This window comes from Dipodomys merriami, unplaced genomic scaffold (assembly GCF_024711535.1).
Source record: "Dipodomys merriami isolate MVZ:Mamm:240054 unplaced genomic scaffold, mDipMer1.0.p SCAF_129, whole genome shotgun sequence".
Lineage (NCBI taxonomy): Eukaryota > Metazoa > Chordata > Mammalia > Rodentia > Heteromyidae > Dipodomys > Dipodomys merriami.
In genome coordinates, this window is record NW_027202593.1 from 2,399,906 (window position 1) to 2,420,264 (window position 20,359).

Sequence of the window (20,359 nt, forward strand, 5' to 3'; positions counted from 1 at the left end):
AATTCTACCAATAGAGCGGAGGCAGCATTTAAGGTCCTCAGTTTAAGTCTAGTGCTGGCACAAAAAAGTGTTCCATAAATAATCACAAGTAGAAGTTCAGTTCCTCCTCTGTACTAATGGAGCAGTCAAGTTACCATAACAACATTGTATGTTAATGAGGCTGGAGGAGAAGTTTTTCCACTTACGTTCTAAGTTTGTGACTTTGAACAATATGTTCCCATCTTTTAATTAAATAAACTATGACTTTCAAAAATAAGAAGGATTGAGAAACGTGTGTCTGATTGCTAAGGTTCTGGATTGTGTGTGTTTCCTCCCATTCTTAATGTTGAATTTTGATGAGGAACACTAAAGACTTTGTGGTCAAGGAGATTTTTTTTTGCTGCTATTTCCCCCCATGATTTGGAGCACTGACCAATTTCTGCGACTAAGGAGGCTCGGTACATTTTTTCAATCTTAGTGACATGTAATGACTGTTTATAGCCTTTTGTCCTAACTGGGTCACATCTGGGCAGCACGAGGGTGATGACGGACAGAAGGAAGGCAGAAGGCAGGAGGTCCTAAGGGGGCCACCAACGTGATACTTACCAGACAAGCACAGTTATGTGGTATATTCAGGGTTCAGTTTTTTAAGAATGTGAGCATTTAAGACATAAGCTATGTAAGAAAGGCTACATTTAGGCAGTAAGAATGTCATGAAAAGGTTGGAATTAGTCTACAGACTAATTTTATTTTGGTTTATTCTGGTTTTGATTGAACAGTACTATACCTCCTTTATTCCTAACTTTCTGTTTGGACTTGAACAAACGTTTTAAATCTTTCTGAGCTTCAATCTCCTCATCTGTGGAATGGGCATGTGAATATTTACTTTGAAATATAGACATAAAGGTAGATGGCCTGTGCAAGGTGTTGGGAGCATAGTAAATAATCCATCTGTTTTGGTCTTGTTTCTTATAGGATTTCTATGGATGTAGGTGTTGGTATGACCACACTACACCCTGGGGGAACATTCAAAGTCATTCATTATCTAGAACTATAGGAAATCCTGGGAGTTCAGCGTCCTGGCTCCCTTTCTTTCACCATATGGCTTAATAGAAAGTAGTCTGGCACACTGATGCCAACTCAGTTGGAAGGTTGTGCGTTAGTTCTGCCTTGGTAGATATATAGCCCTAATTTAGGGCTATTATTTCAACACAAGCTTTCATTCTATCATTTTTACACAGTGTAATCTACCCAAAGGATATGCCAACGTTAGCAAAGTCATGACTCAAAAGAGGACAAAATCTTTTTAGAAGATAAAGCCATACCTGAGACCATTGTCACAGATTTGTCAGGGTAATGAACATACATTACTGATTACAAGTACTGGACAGAAATAGGAAGAAGTATAATCACCATAATAATGCACATAAGAATTACAGAGTTTAAATAAAAATTTGTAGTCATTCAGCTAAGGGAACAACCCAGACTGTCATCTATTACAGAGGTGCAAGAGCCATGGAGTTAACAGACTTTTCCGAGGGAGATACTCAATCTATAAATTTACTGACAATTGCCAGATCATATCTAAAAAGGTATAGAACTTTGACCTACAACCTGTAGCAAACTTCCCAGAGATCAGTCCCTAAGAATTCTAACTGCTGCAATGTCAGATTTTCAGGAAGTCAGATTATCAGGTGTGGTGGAATTCCAGAAAGGTCAACAATAACTGTCACATATTGGACACATAGCTTTTCCACTGACTAGAAAACACTATGGCTAATTTTCTACTAGATTAGTATTGGTTATGGGAGAGCCAAAACAGATTGTGGCCCCAGAATTTCATACTCACATGTGACATCTCACTTAGTAAATGTCAGCAAAAGTCCTTCTCAAATATGCTGCTGGAACCAGCAGACTTGAGCCATCCTTGGGGGGAAAGCCGCAGAAGGACAAAATTTCTAACTCAATATGGACAATCCTAGAATGTATAAAAAATAAGGCTAAGCATTGTCTCTACTCTGACAAATTCAAACTCTGAGATTCAAAATCATAATAATATGTCTCATAACTTCTCCCTTCTGCTTCCACTCTAATCTTCAGATGAGGAAAAGTGTTTCTATTAGCATATATCAATTCCACAAAGGAATTTCGTTGTGATCTCTCCATACATGCACATAATTCACTTAATCAAATTCATCGCCTCTATTTCCCATTTTTATCCTCACCAGGTTTTTTCCCCACTTTAATCGGTTTCTTTGAAAAACTGTTCCTTAAATATCATTCTTTTTTATTTCACAATCACTTGAGATATATTGCCTTTTAAGTACCACTACAACAATAATTTATGTTTCTCTGTTTTGCACAATTAGAATATTTATGCCAAAAGTATTACAAAATGTTCATCCCTTCATAATATCTGAGTTGCCTGGAGCCACATAAAAGCTACTATCAATGCCAAGGAATTTTAATAATAAATTTTTAGCCTTTTTACCACTCGTGACAAGTGATCTTAGTCATTATGCTTTTTTTGTTGTTGTTGGTCACGGGGCCTGAACTCTGGGCCTGGGCACCGTCCCTCAGCTCTTCAGCTCAAGGCTAGCGCCCTACCACTTGAGCCACAGCAATACTTCCTGCTTTTTCTGCTTATGTGGTGCTGAGGAATGGAACCCAGGGCCTCATGCATGCAAGGCAAGCGCTCTACCACTGAGCCACCTTCCCAGCCCCATTATGCTTTTTTAAAACAAGAAAAATAAACTTTTCATTTTCCATTGTTTTGAACATGTAATTCAGGGTTTTATTCTCTAGCTTGTCTTCTCCCCTCTTTTATGAACGTCAATGCAATACCTGTTATAAGCATCATTCACATGCACTCTAGGCTGAATACCACCCTTCATGTACCTTATGCTGTTTCCACACCCCAACCAAACAGTATTACATTGGTCCAAATCCCCAGGTTATAGCCTAAATCCAAAAGAGTAAAGCTAGGCTGCTACCTCATCTCAATCTTTACCTTGGTTGTTTCAGAAACAGTAAGAGCTCATCCACCTTCTCTGTGAGACTCATAAGCATAGAAATCAGATTTATATGACACCCAAATATGTATATAAATACATTGGCTAATTTGCCAACAATCCATTTGAAAAGTATTGAAAAGCCCTGAATAATTACGAATAATATCTCTAGTCTTCAGCTTATCATTTTGCTTAATTGTCATTCCCAGCATGCTCTGTCCTTTGGTAAACAAATGCTCAAAGATGCAAACAAATTTTAAAAAGCAAAACATTACCACCTGGCAATCAGGGAAGAATAAGGAAGTGAGCAGGAGCAGGTATAAAAAGTTCAACGAAATGTTGCTCATGTTACTGGTACACAGTAAAAGATCTTCCTTACAATCATTTATTATGCACCAGTAATGTGATTAACATCATACTTGTGAGCCAGGGAAATGAGAAGAGAGGAAAGGGGAGGGGAAGAGATAAAAGGGCAGGGAAAAGAAAAAAAAGAAAAGAAGAAAGCAAAAGGGCATAAATAAAGATCTTAAGATGGCTTTTTTCCCCTACTTCAAATCATGTACCAATCTGAATTTTAGAGTATGGTAAAGAAGTTGAAGAAAAGTAAAAAAGAAAACTCTATAAGATAAAAACAGAATTTCAGTCCAATGAGCAATGTCATTCATTTGAATTCTACCAATATTTCTAAAATAGCTGTTGATTATAAAATTAAAACTGACCCCCCCAGAGCTACATATCCCTCTCTTCAGAGATCTTTTTATTTTTTTGCCATCCAGAAGGGCTAGCTAGGTCAAGTACAAATCAGGTATTGTGGACATTTCAAATAAAAAATGCAAAAACTAAAAATTTCCTTCCACTATTCCATTAGGTAATATGTCCTGTATTACAGAGTTTAATAGCATACACTATAGACTATAATTATGCATGAACAACTTTTCACTTCCATCTTGTTATATTCAATTTTAATATAGATTCTTCACAAAAACTTGTTTTTTTTTTAAAATTGTGAAAATACCATACAGAGGGGTTACAATTACATGGGTAAGAAAATGAGTACATTTCTTATCAAGCATTGTTACCTCCTCCTTTGTTTCTCCTTCTCATCCCTTCCCATCTGCACCCCCCATCCCCCCATTACTGCCCCCCCCCGCCAAAGTTGTAAAGTTCGTTTTCAACATAACATCTTGTACATCTCATTGTTGCAATGGGTCCACCTGTATCCCTATTTAAACGATTTGTTTTTTTCCCTTCCCCTCCACAAATTATACCAACATCAAATACAGTGAAAACAGGGGTTATACCGTGGGGGAAGGACATACAAAGCAACAAAAAAATTATCTTATAAATATGTTAGAAACAATCACAAGAAAGAAAAAACATTTGAGTCTTTATCTTAGGGTTCATTTCACCTAACATCAACTTATCTGACTGTTTCTGCTTGTCTCAGACATATACTAGTAATTGCAAATAAGGGAAACCATGGGACCTATGTTTCTTTGGGCCTGGCTTACTTCACTTAATAGAATTTTTTCCGAGTCTTTCTATTTCCTAAAAATAGGGCAATGTCATTCTTTCTGATGGAGGCATAGAATTCCATTGTGTATATATACCACATTTTCTTGATCCATTCATCTACTGAGGGGCATCTGGATTGGTTCCATATCTTAGCTATGGTAAATAATGCTGCAATAAATATAGTTGTGCTGGTAGCTTTCGTGCTGGTAGCTTGTTTGTGATGATTTGGGTAAATGCCCAAAAGTGGGATTGCTGGGTCATAGGGGAGCTCTAAGTGGAGTCTTTTGAGGAACCTCCATATTACTTTCCAAAGTGGCTGAACAAGTTTACACTCCCACCAACAATGCAGTAAAATTCCCTTCTGTCCACATCCCCTCCAGCATCTGTTGCTATTAGAATTCTTGATTATAGCCACTGATTTGCATTTCTTTTATGGCTAGGGTGGTTGAGCATTTCTTCATGTGTCTATTGGCCATCCTTCTTTCCTCTTCAGAGAAGTTTCTCTTTAAGTCTTTAAAATTTCTGCATAATTCTGCTGTTCCACCAAATCAGTCCATTTCTTTTCCCAAATACACATACATGAATTTCCCAGTGAATTCCACTCAATTTTTCCAGCATCAAAAAAATATGCTCCTGTTTTCTCTCTTTTGCCAAGACAGGAAACATTTCCTGGAGATTAATCACTATTTTGTCTTGCAAAATTGGGAAGGTTGAGAGGAGTTAGTAGATTATATCATCTTTGAATTTGGAATTTCTGGAAAGGGTTCTCCACCATTTGGATGAGGGCAATGATGAGTCAGCTTGTCAGTGATCCAAACAAACATTATCTCTCTATAAAAGTTGGACTCCAGAATGTAGACCTTGAAGGAGGTAGGCAGAGAACAGGCATTAAGGCAACAGAGACCTGAGGCAAGCCAGTGGAAATGAAGACTCTTCCAGTCCTGCTGTTGCTGTGTGTGGGAGTTTGCTCTGGGTACCCATTGGATGGACCTGCAAGGGGTGAGGAAGGAAGCATGGACCTTGTTCAGGTAATGAAGGGATGAAGCCATCACTCCTGGGCAGGGCCCACTGGGAAACATCTCTGCCTACCATAAATCATACTGAATTATAATATGGGAATGGCTTCAGAGTAGTGAGTTATAAAATATCAGGTATGGAAATGGTTTTAATAGCCTATTCCCCAAGCTCCTCATTTTATGTAGGGAGAAACAAAGGTCATAAATATGTGAGTAGGTTTTTCTCCCAAAATCACTCAGCATCACAGGAATAGCAGCATTGGGCAAAGCACAAGAATAACAAATGAAGAGTTTATGGATGTCTTTCTTTGGAACTTCTTTGGTTACTTTACCCCAATGTGGCATTTATAGTTCTGATGTTATGCTTATAAAAAGGAATTTATCCAACTTCTTTTTTGTAAGCCAGATCCTTGTGAGAAGTAGAAAGTGGAAAATTGAAGAAATTTGTCTACGATGTACAATAATATGCTCATAGAGGTTTATTGGTTTATTTTGTTTTCCACTCATAAAGACACTGGATATTTGTCTCAATTTCCCACTTCTTTCATTGCTTTAGTAGCAAATTCAAACTAAGTACAGGGGCCTTTAGTTATAAAGATAAAGCAAAGGCAAGAAAATCTGTCACTGAGAAATTAAATGAAATGGCATTTATTATTTCAGAAAACTAGAGAAATACTTTGAAAAGTGAGCAAATGTAAAAAATTTCTATAAGTAGTTATGGCCAAAGATTATTTTTTAAATGGACTAAAAACTATACTTTTTTTTCATTAGCATTACCTAGAAAACTACTACAACCTTGAAAAAGATGCCAAACAATTTATTAAAAGAAAGGACAGTAGTCCTGTTGTTAAAAAAATCCAAGAAATGCAGAAGTTCCTGGGGCTGGAGGTGACAGGGAAGCTGGACTCCGACACGATGAGGATGATGGGCAGGCCCAGGTGTGGCGTTCCTGACGTTGGTCACTTTACCACCTTTCCTGGCACACCAAAGTGGCAGAAAAATCACCTCACCTACAGGTAATGGGTCCAAGGTTTTCACAGAAGACTAACTTCATCATCTGTGTCACAGGAACCAATGCCACCTTTCTCGATTTTTCTCATCCAGGATTGTGAATTACACGCCAGATTTGCCAAGACAAGTGGTGGATTCTGCCATTGAGAAAGCTCTGAGAGTCTGGGCGGAGGTGACTCCACTCACATTCTCCAGGACGTATGAGGGAGAGGCTGACATCATGATATCCTTCGCCGTAAGAGGTAAAGAAGCAAAGCAAAAAACAAACTCTCCTAAAGGAAATTCCACATTTATATAAAAATGGGTCAAAAGAGATCCTAATTCCCTATCTTTCTGGTGATTTTTCTTCTTATTAGAACATGGGGACTTCAGCCCTTTTGATGGACCTGGAATGGTTTTGGCTCATGCCTATGCCCCTGGGCCAGGGATTAATGGAGATGCTCACTTTGATGATGATGAGAGATGGACAGATGATACAAGAGGTTGGTGTGGTACAGCTCAGAGAACGATGTAGTGTCAATTTCCTTTTACATTTAGAAAACTCCTACTAACTCAGCACACTGAAGAAATTATATGCTTTCTATTTTCTAACGGATCAGGAATCTATAGACAAGGTTTTTATGTTAAACATTACTGGATGCACTTTTTAATAAGTTTTTTTTTATTGTGAAAATACTGTACAGAGGGGTTACAATCACATGAGCAAGGTAATGAGTATATTTCTTAACAAGCATTGTTGCCTCCTCCTTTGTTTTTCCCCTCCCATCCCATCCCTCCCATCTCCACAACTACATTTCACCCCCAACCCCTCACCCCCCCTCCTGGCCTAAATTGTAAAGTTCGTTTTTTAAGATAGCATCTTGTACATCTCATTGTTGTAATGGGCCCACCTGTATCCCTATTTAAACAATTTGTTTTTTCCCTTCCGCTCCCCAAATTATACCAACATCAAATACAGTGAAAGCAGGGTTATACCATGGGGGATGGATGCTCTTTCTAATGCTTAAAATAGTTTATTCCCTGTTCTGCTAATACCCAATATTAGAAATATCATTAAATTATTTCTTCAACAATTTTGGACCTTGTGTGATCTAAGGGCCACTATTAGATTAAAAAAAAAACCAAGGTCTCATTATCACAAATTGCAGATATCCAAAGGATGATGGTATTGCAATACATTTTTACTAAAATACATCGCAGGTATTGTTTATATAATTGCTACTTATACTTTAAAACAGAAATCAGAATTAAATTCCAAAAACTAGGGCTCTTTTGGTTTTTTTCTTTTATTCTGGCTAAGCTAACATTTTTGTGACTTCAAGGTTATGAAGAATTTTTAGGGATTTCTGAAGGAAAGAAACTAACCTCTGAGTACAATGAACTAACTGTTAGATAGAAGATTGTTTCTTTTTTTCAGTTCATAACTTTAGGAATAGTTGCCAAAGTTTTCAAGAAGTTGGCTGAAATGAACAGTACTTCTTATGAGATTTGATTGGGATTTGCAATGAAAAGATACACAGAATATGTAGAAAACAAATGGGAGTTTCATGCTGGATGAAGTTTGTGGTTTGGGTTTACATCTTTCTGCAAAGGAACTTTCCCATAAAGACTCTTAGGGTCACAAGATACACAAGTAATACTTGCTTTGTCAGCCGTAATTACCTAATTCCTTCCAATTTTAGAAAAGTATCTGAATACTGCTGTGCTGGTATGTCAAAGCCTCTTTTATGACAAAGGTAGTCAGGATTGGGCATGTTGGGTTCTAAAGCAATCTTGCAAGTCCCATGACATCTATCGCTGTTCATCTTTTTTGACTCAGTGTATGCATTAATGATGAGGAGGCTGAAATCATGCAGGCTCTATTCCAGAGAAAGTAGCAGGATCTTGGCTGCTTAAAGGTTTCAGATTGCAAACATTCCAACAGAAATCAGCAGGATTCTGTAGTTTAAGGATTTCAGAAGATAAATACCTAGTGATTTGTTTGAGATTGCCACTAAGAATAATAATATACTAGAATATTGTTTATCTTTTCACTGACAATAGAAGAGAAATATTTTTGATATTCTACCTAAGTAAGTTCAAAAAGTATACCTGGTTTTCCTGCACTGTCCACCTTTACAAAAGGTTGGAATAAGAGTTCAGTCATATGCTGCTCTGTATGTGTGTGGGTAGTTAAAGCTTACACTGGTGTTACTCTGGAAACATGATTGAAGCCTGCTTCAGCCTTCTGGTTTTCCTGCAGTTAGGAGGCACTTGGGGAAAGAGAGGGCCAGTTGAATATGACTGGGTACTTTCAAAGATGGATTGCAAGTATGAGTCTTAAAATACACTTGGCTTTCCGTTATGCAATCAGCCAAATTGCTCAAGGAAAAAACAAACACAGTGGGGGGAAAAGGTCCTATGCGGTTCCAGGAAGTGCATAAATACAATGTAGAACTGACCTGTGCAATGTACATTTATTTAAAGAAACTATTATGATTTTTTTCAGTAGGGACCAATTTATTCCTAGTTGCTGCTCATGAACTTGGCCACTCTCTGGGCCTCTTTCACTCGGCAAACAGTGAAGCTCTGATGTTTCCTGTCTACAAGTCCTTTACTGACCTGGCCACTTTCCGCCTTTCTCAGGATGACGTGAATGGCATCCAGTCTCTCTATGGTAGGTGATGCTGGGGAAAAAATAGGCATCAGAGCTTTCAAAGATGCTGCATAAAGTCTTAGTGACTGAGCTCATGACACCTTGAGAATGTCTGACATTCTCCTAATGCATGCCTCCTCTACCTGCTCCCTTTAGGGCCTTCCCTTTCCTCTCCAGAGGCCCCCCGGGTACCCAGCCCTCCGGAACCTGCCACACCAGCCAAGTGCGATCCTGCTTTGTCCTTTGATGCGGTCTGCACCCTGAGGGGAGAAATCTTGTTTTTTAAAGACAGGTCAGACTAGAAAATCTTATTTCTGGGCTGGGATGTAGCTCAGTGGCAAAGCGCTTGCCTAGCAAGTGCAACGTCCTGGGTTCGATCCCCAGTACCAAAAAAGAAAAGACAAAAAAAAAATCTTATTTCTCTTTCCATTCTTTTAGTGTAAAACGTTAGAAAGGACATTAAACAGCAACTCATTTAGATCTGGTGCTACCCTTTCCATATTTTCATGAAACTATCATGACCTTTATGGGAGGGGGTCAAACCTGAGGTTTGAAATTGGGGTCTTGTGAGGCAGGCTGGTGATTTGCCACTTGAACCACTTTTCAGATAAGGTTGTGCATTGTTACCTGGCCTAGGCTAATTTGAACCACCATCCTCCTATTTACACCTCCTAAATAGCTGGGGTTATAGTCAGGAGCCACCAGCCACCATGCCCTGCCTGTCAAATTCATTTTAGAAGCCTCAGGATTATTTGACTCTTGTCTTTGAATTGTTTATCCCAAATGTCCTTAGTCACAGTTACTTGTCAAAAAGATACAAGTAGAACTTTAGAATCAGAACTTTACTTCCTTTCAAAATGAGACCAGAATCTATACAGCATTTAATCATTTGACTTACTTGCACTGCATAAACATACATGTGATTAAAAAAAAAAAAAACCCTCAAACTACATAGAGGAGTTAAGCTTTGGTTCCCCACCAAATTTCCATATTTACACATGGAGAAGACATATCTGTATCCTTCTAGGATTTGTATACAAAGTGTATGTATACAGATTGTATGTGTGTGCATGTGTGTGTGCATACATACACATGCACACACACACACACCGTCCACCTTTACAAAAGGTTGGAATAATAATTCAGTCATATGCTGTTCTGTATGTGTGTGGGTAGTTAAAGCTTACACTGGTGTTACTCTGGAAACAGGATTGAAGCCTGCTTCAGCCTTCTGAAAATAAATGGAAAGGTGATATCCTTATGACAGCATACCTGCTTTCTGTCTGTCACAATGTCAAGAAAATAAGAGGTGAGGAGAGCACGGATGAAGCAGGTCTTTCAATCTGCATTTCTTTTGACATATATTTTAGGCATTTTTGGCGCCAGTCTCTCAGAACCATTGAGCCTGGATTTTACTTGATCTCTTCATTTTGGCCATCCCTTCCTTCAAACATAGATGCTGCCTATGAAGTTGCTAGCAGGGACACTGTCTTCATTTTTAAAGGTAAATTGTCCTACCAAAAAAAACCCTTCACAAAGAAAAGAAAGTAAGACTTTAATTTCTCAGCTATATCCAATTTTGACTACTAAGATCCTCAGTCCAAGATAATGAGGAAGGAAATAGGTACTGCTTCACTTATATTTTACAAATTGAAAAACAAACAGAATAAGATGGCAGAGTTGTAAATTCCCTCATTTGAACTTTCAATCTGTTCAATATCCACTAAGGAACTGGTGTCTAAATCTGAAGCTCCAGGAAAATCGAAGGTTCTAAAATGTACATCTAAAACTAAGCTGCCTAGGTGTGGTAATTTCAAAATGACTTTGTTTTGAAACAGGCCATCAGTTCTGGGCCATCCGAGGGCACGAGGCACAGGCTGGCTACCCAAGAAACATCCACACGCTGGGGTTCCCAGCGACTGTGGAGAAAATTGACGCGGCCATTTCTGACAAGGAGAAGAAGAAAACATACTTCTTTGTGGAGGACAAATACTGGCGGTAAGTGGCAATATATCTAATGATGCAAATCAGCTCCTTTCTCTAGGAGCATTCTCCACTCTCTCTTTCTCCCAGCGTCCCTCTCAGTAGAAGGGAGGGCTGGGCTCTAGACAGCTTTGGGGAGTGCTTGTGTCCATGTAGTAACAGGCATTTCTTAAGTGCACCTGAGAGAATATGTCAACAGATGAGCATTTCCTGTGCTCTGCTCTCCGACTTACTGAAGCCCCTTTTTCTCTCTTCCACCCCCTCAAATCCTGCCTGTTCCCCACACCTGGCTTCAGTCTCACCACCTCCATGGGGTCTTCCTTTCTGAACTCCAAACCTAACTGCCTTTTCTTACCCTGCACGGAAAATAACTTGGAGGATCCAGGCGCTCATTTTCGTCCTAGTGTCTACAAGTTGTGCTATTTTCTCACGGCACATGACTTCATTTAAGTTCATCCATAGGTTACTTCTTTTACTCTGTGCAGCTTTGATGAGAAGAGACAGTCCATGGAGCCAGGCTTTCCCAAGAAGATAGCTGAGCACTTCCCAGGGGTCGACTCTAAGGTGGATGCTGTCTTTGAACAATTTGGTAAGGGATATTTGGTCTGTTGGCACTTGTTCACTTAACATACTCCATGGTATGAGAAGGAAGAGAATTGAGTAACTGTTAATAACAGGGTTTTTAATTATAAAATCAAAATTTCAATTCATTACTTTTGAATCAGTTATACAACTACTTCAAATGAGTTGTCATGGAACACAAGGATAAATAGCACAAATCTCTCTTTTATGCACGCATATAAAGCCAAAATGTTCAGCTGCCACTCTCTCATACCTTGAGCAACCACCTTTCTTAATTTAGTATGGAAATCCAATCAGGGGAAGTAGCTGGGCCTATTCCTCACTCTCTGATCCTCTCTTCCATTCCATCCCATTCTGAATCCCCAAATTTGTGACTGACCATATCAGTTCATGGCAAACAACTGACTATTCTTGCAGCCAAAGTTAAGAGAAAAATAAGAGGAAGAGGTTTTTCTTTTAATGAAAAATAAGTGCTAGCTTCCTGAGTAGCTCATGCTCATCTATTATGCAAGATATTAAAATGCAAAGATGCTATACTAATTTGACAGCTTTTCTACTGATTCTCATTTATTACCAACCATTCCTCATCTTGTCCAGGTCCCCCATTTTATTGGCTTGGTAAGAGTTTGTTGGAACTTATGATGAGATTTTTTTTTAATCCCTAACTTAGAATTAATCAATTGCCATGAACTTAATGTCTATGAAAGCTCCATTGCTCCGTATCTGGATTACCAATCATTCCATTCTCTTACTTTCTTCTTTAAAAGGAGAAAATGTCAATCTGTAACATGAAGCTTGTTAAGAATAAGGGGGAGGCCGGGTGTTAGTAGCTCATACCTGTAATCCAAGCTACTCAGGGGGCTGAGATCTGAGGATGGAGGTTCAAAGCCAGCCAGCCCAGGCAGGAAAGTCGAGAGACTCTTATCTCCAATAAACCACTCAGAAAACTGGAAGTGGTGCTGTGGCTCAAGTGGTAGAGTGCTCACCTTGAGCTGAAGAGCTGAGGGCTAATGCCCAGACCCAGAGTTCAAGCCCCATGACTGACCAAAAAAAAAAAAAAAAGAATGGGGGGGGAGGGGACTAGAGCTATGCAGTATGATTGTTTTAATCAATAAAAATTACTTTTTTGCCAGAAAAAAAAGAAACAAAAGTGAGTGGGAGCTGATGCTCTTTGTTGAACGGTACCTGGCAAGACAGGAGAGGACCCTCGGGTGTTCTTAAGAGCCTGGTTCCTTCTGTGGGGCCAGAAATACCCCATAGGCGATTACACAGAAGATCGGCAGGAAGAACTTAACTTTGTGTTAGACAAAGCTGGACAGTGCTTCAGTGCTTCCTTCCTCCCTCCTTCCCTCCCTCCCTTCCTTCCTTCTGCCTGTCCTTCCTTCCTCCTCCCCCTCCCCACTTCCTTGTTGAGTAAACCCACAAACATCTGAGTCCCTTGTTCATTGATGAAATGGAGTTGGATAGTATTGATGGTAACTCATCAATACATTTTTTTAAATCTTGTAAAATGCTGAACATCGTGTTGGCACTGAGCAAAACTCTATAAACACTTCCTACTTTCAGTGATCTCTTATTCTGAGTTTGTAAGCTGCCAAATTTCTTCTTTTAGAAAAAGTTCTGTTTCTTGTCCCTGTATTTGCAGGATTTTACTATTTCTTCAGTGGATCTTCACAGTTGGAGTTTGACCCAAATGCAAAGAAGGTGACTCATATTTTGAAGAGTAACAGCTGGTTCCATTGTTAGGAGAGATGTGTAGAAGGTAAAATTCGAGCATGTTAAATGAAGAAAATGCTTCTTCGTGAAGTGGTTTGTATTCTCTGGTGCCAGCTGCAGCAGATCTTCGTGGGTCTTGTCTGTCACATCACAATATTACAAAGCATTCCAGAGCACTGCTGCTTAGCCTGCACTCCATCATACAGAGCCTCCTATGTGAAGGGCTTGTGGGGAGCAACAGATGCATGATTGTATGGATACAGACTTGTTATTTAATAAAGAGGATTTATTGCTTATTTCATTTTAGTGTTTTGTTGGCTTATATGTTTCAAGACCAAGTTACTGGCAAGAGGTAGCTCTACCTGTTGGCTACATGATAGTCAGAGCCGTAGACAGCCTGAGATGCATGGCCACTGGAGGTGACGTGTGAAAAATCATACTAATCCTTCTTCTTTCCTTGGACTTACGTATTCCCCCGGTGGAACTCTTCTCTGCCTGAGCAAGCAGCTCTCCTCACATCTACTCTATTCATATGTGAGATCTCCTCACGTCTACCCTCTATGACAACTTCCCGCTGTGCTCCTTTTGAATCTGTCTGTATCTGGAGAGAAATGTCCATTGGAAAATGGCAATTTTAAAACAGGGTTACCATCCCTAAGTGGTGTCTCTAGCACAATGCCTAGTACCCGGTAAGAGCTCATTTACTTTATAAATTTATCCCTTCACTTGAGAATAATTTATTCGTCATACCCCACAGACACCACTTCTGAATGGTCAGATCCCATCACCTTGCAGAGGACAGTTACCAGGGTAAGAACTCACACATGAGGGTCTTCTGTGTCCACACGAATTATAACAACTATACCTATAACAAGCCAGACAGTATAGATGCGACTCTTTCTCCCTCAAAAATGTGTCTTGGTGTGGAAATAATTTCTTGGCTCTGCCTGACCACTTGCTAAGTAGTGGGATTATACAGGAGCACTTCACTGGGGATTGTAGGTTGCGTATCTACCTCCAGCACTAGGGGGTGTCACAGAGCTCAATTTTGAGTGTGAGTGGAAGAGTGTAGTTAAAATGCCTTGGTTAGGTAGAAGAAAATTCAAACTGTGCATGCAAAGGAAATGGCAGTTTTGAATTACTTAAAAGTACAGGACCAAGGCAGGTTTTAGGTTCAGTGTGAAAAGGATTCTGGTTCCTTCACTCTGCTACTGCCTTGATTTTGTTCTCTGTACAATCATCTCCCATCAGGCTTTCCTCATAGCAGCAAAATCCCTAAGTAGTTCCAGGCATCAACCAACCAGGCAACCCCAGCCACCCATGAGAAGACAGCTCTGAGGCTCTTGTCTGTACCTTCTCTAACTAAGCATGCCATCACTGAGTCCCACCACCAGGCTGCAGAGGATTTCACCTGCTAGGGAGTGGAATAGAAGACAAGATACTGCAGCAAGCAATCTGTCTAGCCACCACGAAGAGAAATTGGGGGTGGAGTGAGAAAGCAGTAGTGGGAAAGTTGGACTGAGGAGGAAGCACAATCATTTTCTTTGTGCTGAAAGACCTGATTCATAGTTCTTATACTTGGTTTTGCTTGATTGGACAAAAGGAACTAAACCATTTTTATTTAGTGAACAACTGTTTTGTATTAGAAACTGGACTACAGTCTGATACAGACTGTTCATTTACCCACATAATAGGAGCTGGGATTGTGATTTGCCTCAGTGTTGTACAAGTAGGCGTTTGGAGGGATCAGTAGCTTTGCTGTGGTGACACAGAAAATAGCCAGGTTCTAATTTTATATCATCCTGGCCTCAACGCTCTTGTTCTTATGTCTAGAGGAACACACAGTAAGTCAGCCTGGGTGGTCTTATCTGGTTTGTTTTTACTCCATTCTGTAGTACAGGCCCTGCTACATCCTACATGGTCTCTATGCTGGATCTTCCTCAGTCCTGTAGCTTAAAATTCCTACAGCCCAAGGGCCAGTGTTCTAAATCACTGGTTTATGTAGAAGGAGATTATTGGTTAGCATTACTTAAAAATACAGGATCCAGGTAGGTTTTCATAATGAATGTAATAAATAGTGGGGAATCTTAAACCTGCTACTATTTCTGTCTGTAAATCTCCCCTAAGCTTTCTTGTTCCAGAAGTCATGTCTGTGTGTGAGAGACAGAGGGTGCCTGTGTTCATGTGCTGTGAACATGTATGTCTGTGTGAGTGTATATATGAAACCAAGGGTGATGCAGGGGGGGAATGTCTGTGTGGAAGAGATGTATTCACACATGTGTGAGTGTGGGTGTGCGTCTATGTGCATGCACACATGTGTATCAAAGTATATGCATGTGAATGTGTGTGTGTGTGTGTGTGTGTGTGTGTGTGTGTGTGTGTGTGTGTGTTGCCCAGCCATTGGTCAGGGTTTGACTGACACCAACAGAAGCCACCTACCTGAGCCCAGGCTTGAGGACATGTCAAGCCAGAACCAGCCTGGTGGTGACGTGATGCTGACTCCCTGAATAATGTTTAATAGGTAATCAGCTCCTCTTGCCTTGGGCAGGTCTGGCCCTAGGTACATGATGTGCTTGCAGTTACAGGAAGAAATCCAGCGCATGAAGCTGGGAAGGGAAGGAAAGCAGAAGCCAGGAATCCTTTTGTGGGCTGGTTAGTGGATGGAACATAGATGAGAAAATAAGAGATGAAGGGTTTTTTATATAATATGCTGTTTTACGATCAGTCTGTTGTAGTGACCACTGTATATTTATTTTGTCTGTTTCTAAGATGTTTGAAAAGCATATGCGATCTTGACTTATTCAGTTCTTTGGTTATTAGATTAATGGGAGTTACTTAAGAACTTATATATGTTCCATTTGTTAGATTTATGTCTGTATAGTAAATTTGAATTACCTGAAGAGTTATGTTAATATAAACATAGTTTGAAGTACTCATGAAAATGTTGTTGTGAATGAAATAGCACTGAGAAAAGACTTCACATTTTAACTATATTGATCAATTAATTATTGAAGAGGTAGCAAAAGAGATACTCTTGCTTTTTTTTTCAAGCACTACACAGAAAAACAAAATTAGAAAGTCAAACTTGAAGAGTAAAGTGTGGCTCAAGAGGTAGAGTGCTTACCTAGTACTGAGTTCAAACTAGTACTGAAACAAAAAATGATCTTAAATTTAAAGTGTATGTTTAAGGAAATTATAATACAACTAAAGCTCAATAAGTAATCAAAAAGCAAATTCCTTGTCCATTAACAAATCCAACTGAAAGGCTGACATGTTTTATTAATCCTATCTTAACACAGTAGATAAATACTTTTTATGTACCTTCTTATTTAATTCTAGCCTATTAAGTGGATATTACTAACCTCATTCTATAAAAATTGCTAGTGTTCAGTGAGATCATACAATGTCACCATGTACATCTGGAGAGACAGAGCCAGAGATCTAATTCATCTGACTTAACCCCAGGCGTATCTTTCATCCACTCAGCAGCCTCTCTACTTTTGAGTTGACATGAATCAACCTAGAAATGTGATTAACAACGAAAGGGTAGAGAAAGGAGAGATTGCTTGTGCTAAGACTAACTGAACTGGAAAAGAGACAGAAGAGGAGGTTAGCTCTTTGCAGCAAGCTGACAAAAAGAGTAGGTTGAGAGTGATTTAGAATAGATTATATACCATCCAACTGTTCCTCCTGTTTCTTTTTTTCTTTCTTTTTTTTCTTTTTTTTGGGGTCCGGTCGTGGGGCTGAACTCTTGGCCTGGGTGCTGTCCCTCAGCTCTTCAGTTCAAGGCTAGTGCTCTACCACTTGAGCCACAGTGCCATTTCCGGCTTATTTCTTTTTGTTTATGTGGTGCTGAGGAATTGAACCCAGGGCCTCATGCTCATACCACTGAGCCATCTTCCCAGCCCTCCTCCTGTTTCTCGCAATCATATCATGTTATCTTTTGACTTAAGAGAGGATAAAATGGTCCTGTAACTGCTCATATTCAAATTATATCCTTGTGGATGAGAGTCATAACCACAAGACCACAGTCCTCAGAAACTTAGGTCAAAATTATGCTCAGCTGAGGAAGGACAAAGACACTGATACCTTTTCTTGTGTGCCAGTTGTCAAGGTTGAACTAAGGATTGTGTGCTGTACCTAAAGTTTGGTTTCATTTTGTTTTGTGGGGTTTTTTTCCACCCAAAGCTGGCATGCTACCACTTGAGGCACAGCCTCAATTCTAGCATAATTGGAGATAAGAATCTCACAAACTTTCTTACCCAGGCTGGCTTCAAACCACAATCCTCAGATCTTAGCCTCCTGAGTAGCTAGAGTTACAGGTGTCAGGCACCTGTACCTGGCTTCTTTCTACCCTTTTGAAGCTCCCAATTTTGGAATGATGTTGCTGTATGGAGATAAACATAAAGGGCAGAGAATAGACAATAAATACACTGTATCATACATTTGATGGAGGAGATAAGCATTATGGAAAAGAGGAAAAGTAGAATGAGATAAGAGGATTACAACTACAGGTGAACATGGGGGTGCAATATTCAATAGTGTTATGGAAGTGAGTTTCACTAAGAAGAAAATGTCTGAACAAGGACTAGAGAAGGTGAGAGCTTGCCAACCATACTATGGGAACAGTCTTTCAGGCAGAGAAAACATCTAGAGTAATAACTCAAAGGTACACAGTGCCTGGGCTGTTCAAGGAACAATGGACTTTTGTTAAATGAATGAATGAATGAATGAGCTAGAGGAGAAAGTAAGGCTTATGCTAATGGTGGAGAAGCAAAGATTAGAAGACAATAATTACAATACCTAGTGATTCAGCTTACAAAGTCCTTATTCGTTTTACAAAGTCAGCTGAATGACATCATGAATAACAGGGCTAGGCAGTATGTTTCCTTTTTGCAGATAACATTCAAGGTTCCAGATAACATCCACTCAGTGATTGTATCCACATTCTACCTACAATGTTTTAAATAAATAACCTGATCCCAGTGTCTAGTGCCTGAGTCATTTTCTCTCTATCAGGAACCAAGTTTTCTATACCCAAGATTGTGCATGTCTGCATAGAGGTCAGAGACAGCTCTATTCATGAATCGGCTCTATGCCTTACATTCTGGGATAGGGGAACTCATAGCTGATGGGTTATTCCCCGCTGGAGGATAACCCTGAATGTCAATGTCTGACAACCATTAAATGTCTAACACACCTTGTTTAGCCATAAAGCTACCTCATGGCCACAGATGGGAAGAATAGAGAGTAGAGAATAATTTATTTTTCCCCATGTGTCACTCCAAAAACAAAACAGCATTGTGTATTTAAGATTTCAGAATAAAGACTACTTCAAGACTTATAGGACCAAAATAGGTGAGAAAAAAAAATATGAAACTCAAATGGATTAATAAAACTGAAGAGGCCGCATTCCCAAGCATAGAACTTAAGAAACAAGATTAAAATAAAAAATACAAGATTAAGATAAAAAATACAAATCTAAGCATGGCCAAGGTTTGATTGGTCTGGATCCCTAGCTTTCTGCTCTAGATTTTTATGGTCCTTTTTCCTCTTAGTTTTTTTACTGTCAGATAACCACATACAAGCCCTAGCCCAGAGATTACATACATATTCAGAAATTCTGCTATGAATACTTAAATAAAAATTTCAGGATTCAGAACCACTCGAACCTGAGGCTGTTTATGTTCTCAAAACTTAATTTTAAAATCCTTAGTTATTTCAGGAAGAAATTTAATAAGAAGCTATTTTAAGCAACAAGTTTCCAATCCACGTCAGCAGCCCTGCAGCGTAAGGAAACATTCTGGTGTTCAGGGCGATGGCTGCAAGACTGACCCCAAGACCAGGGTGGGTGCGATGTGGGAGGGGTCTAGGCCCCAGCTTGCCCCGGAAAACTCTACTCAGCTAGCATGCAAACTGCTGGTTTCGTTTGTTTTTTTTTTTGTAAACTACAGTAGTTTACAAAAGTTTGAAAATGCTGAATGTGTGGACATTTATGAGCCACTTCTCCATGATAATTTATGAGTTCTTGCCCAATCCTTAGTGGTCACATGCCTTTCTTGTGACTTTGCTTAGTGACCCTTGTTTCCCAAGCCCCAGAGGAGCTGGAAGGGGAAGGGGCTGCCTCTTCTACTACTACCAGAGTCCCTGGTCATTAAGTGTCTGACTCCCAGTCAACGGAGACCCTCTCTTTTCATGCCCCTGTGTGGGGTCACTCAGAGCTGTGTTCACTTCCCATCCCATTCCCCCATCTGATGCCCATGAGAAGAAGATTCATTTTCCTGAGAGTCTCTTCCAATTCCTCTTGTTCTCTAGAATTCCATATTACTCCACACTGATGAGGAAGTTGTGGTAATTATAGAGAGGAAGCAGGTACTTTCAAATCAATCCAAGATATACATTGAAGCACTTTTATGAATAAGAGATTCTTCTCAGCATGGTGAGGAAAACAGAAATCCACAGGTGAGAAAAGTCCTGAGAAAGCAAAGAGGATCAGTGGTGAACAGTGAAAAGGAAGTGGGGTGGAGGAAGGCCAGTGCTTCCAAACTCTACATCTCATGTAACTATTGTCAAGGAGGGAGGTTGGGGAAGGAGCTGAGAAGTTATGGAGATAGACCAAGAGTGGTAGGGATAACACAAATGGTACCCAAGACAGTTTGATGTGGAACATGACTGCATCTTTCACCTCATAGCCATACATCTCTTTTACTGTGGAAGAAAGGTTAAATTACTATCTTTCAAAACTGAATGTATAAGTACATGGGTGGGTGCATACATAAAGAATAAACTTGTGGCACCTACCCCCACTGAGCAAAGATGTGCTCCCATTGAGAGGAGAAAGGGTGATTAAAAATAAGTCCCCACAGTCAGCCTTGGTCTCTTGCCAGCCCCCACCTCATCTTGTATGTTCT

At 39.7% G+C, this 20,359-nt stretch overlaps 1 protein-coding gene across 1 annotated transcript; it reads left to right on the plus strand.

Annotated features, from left to right (window-relative positions):
• The first annotated feature begins 5,384 nt into the window (after positions 1-5,384).
• LOC138824415 (stromelysin-1-like) lies at positions 5,385-13,735 on the plus strand. Its single transcript, XM_070018263.1, has 10 exons — positions 5,385-5,533; positions 6,293-6,537; positions 6,626-6,774; positions 6,889-7,014; positions 9,021-9,188; positions 9,324-9,459; positions 10,538-10,671; positions 11,006-11,165; positions 11,636-11,739; positions 13,378-13,735. The coding sequence occupies exons 1-10, from the start codon at positions 5,429-5,431 to the stop codon at positions 13,476-13,478; spliced, it is 1,428 nt and encodes a 475-aa protein (XP_069874364.1). The 5' UTR covers positions 5,385-5,428; the 3' UTR covers positions 13,479-13,735.
• The last annotated feature ends 6,624 nt before the right edge of the window (positions 13,736-20,359 follow it).

What these genes read in the sequence shown, in the direction of transcription:
- LOC138824415 (XM_070018263.1), top strand. Translation starts at nt 5,429, where the DNA reads ATGAAGACTCTTCCAGTCCTGCTGTTGCTGTGTGTGGGAGTTTGCTCT. An exon ending in GATATCCTTCGCCGTAAGAG is followed by an intron (nt 6,775 to 6,888) that starts GTAAAGAAGCAA and finishes TCTTCTTATTAG; the next exon opens with AACATGGGGACTTCAGCCCT. An exon ending in TGGCATCCAGTCTCTCTATG is followed by an intron (nt 9,189 to 9,323) that starts GTAGGTGATGCT and finishes TGCTCCCTTTAG; the next exon opens with GGCCTTCCCTTTCCTCTCCA.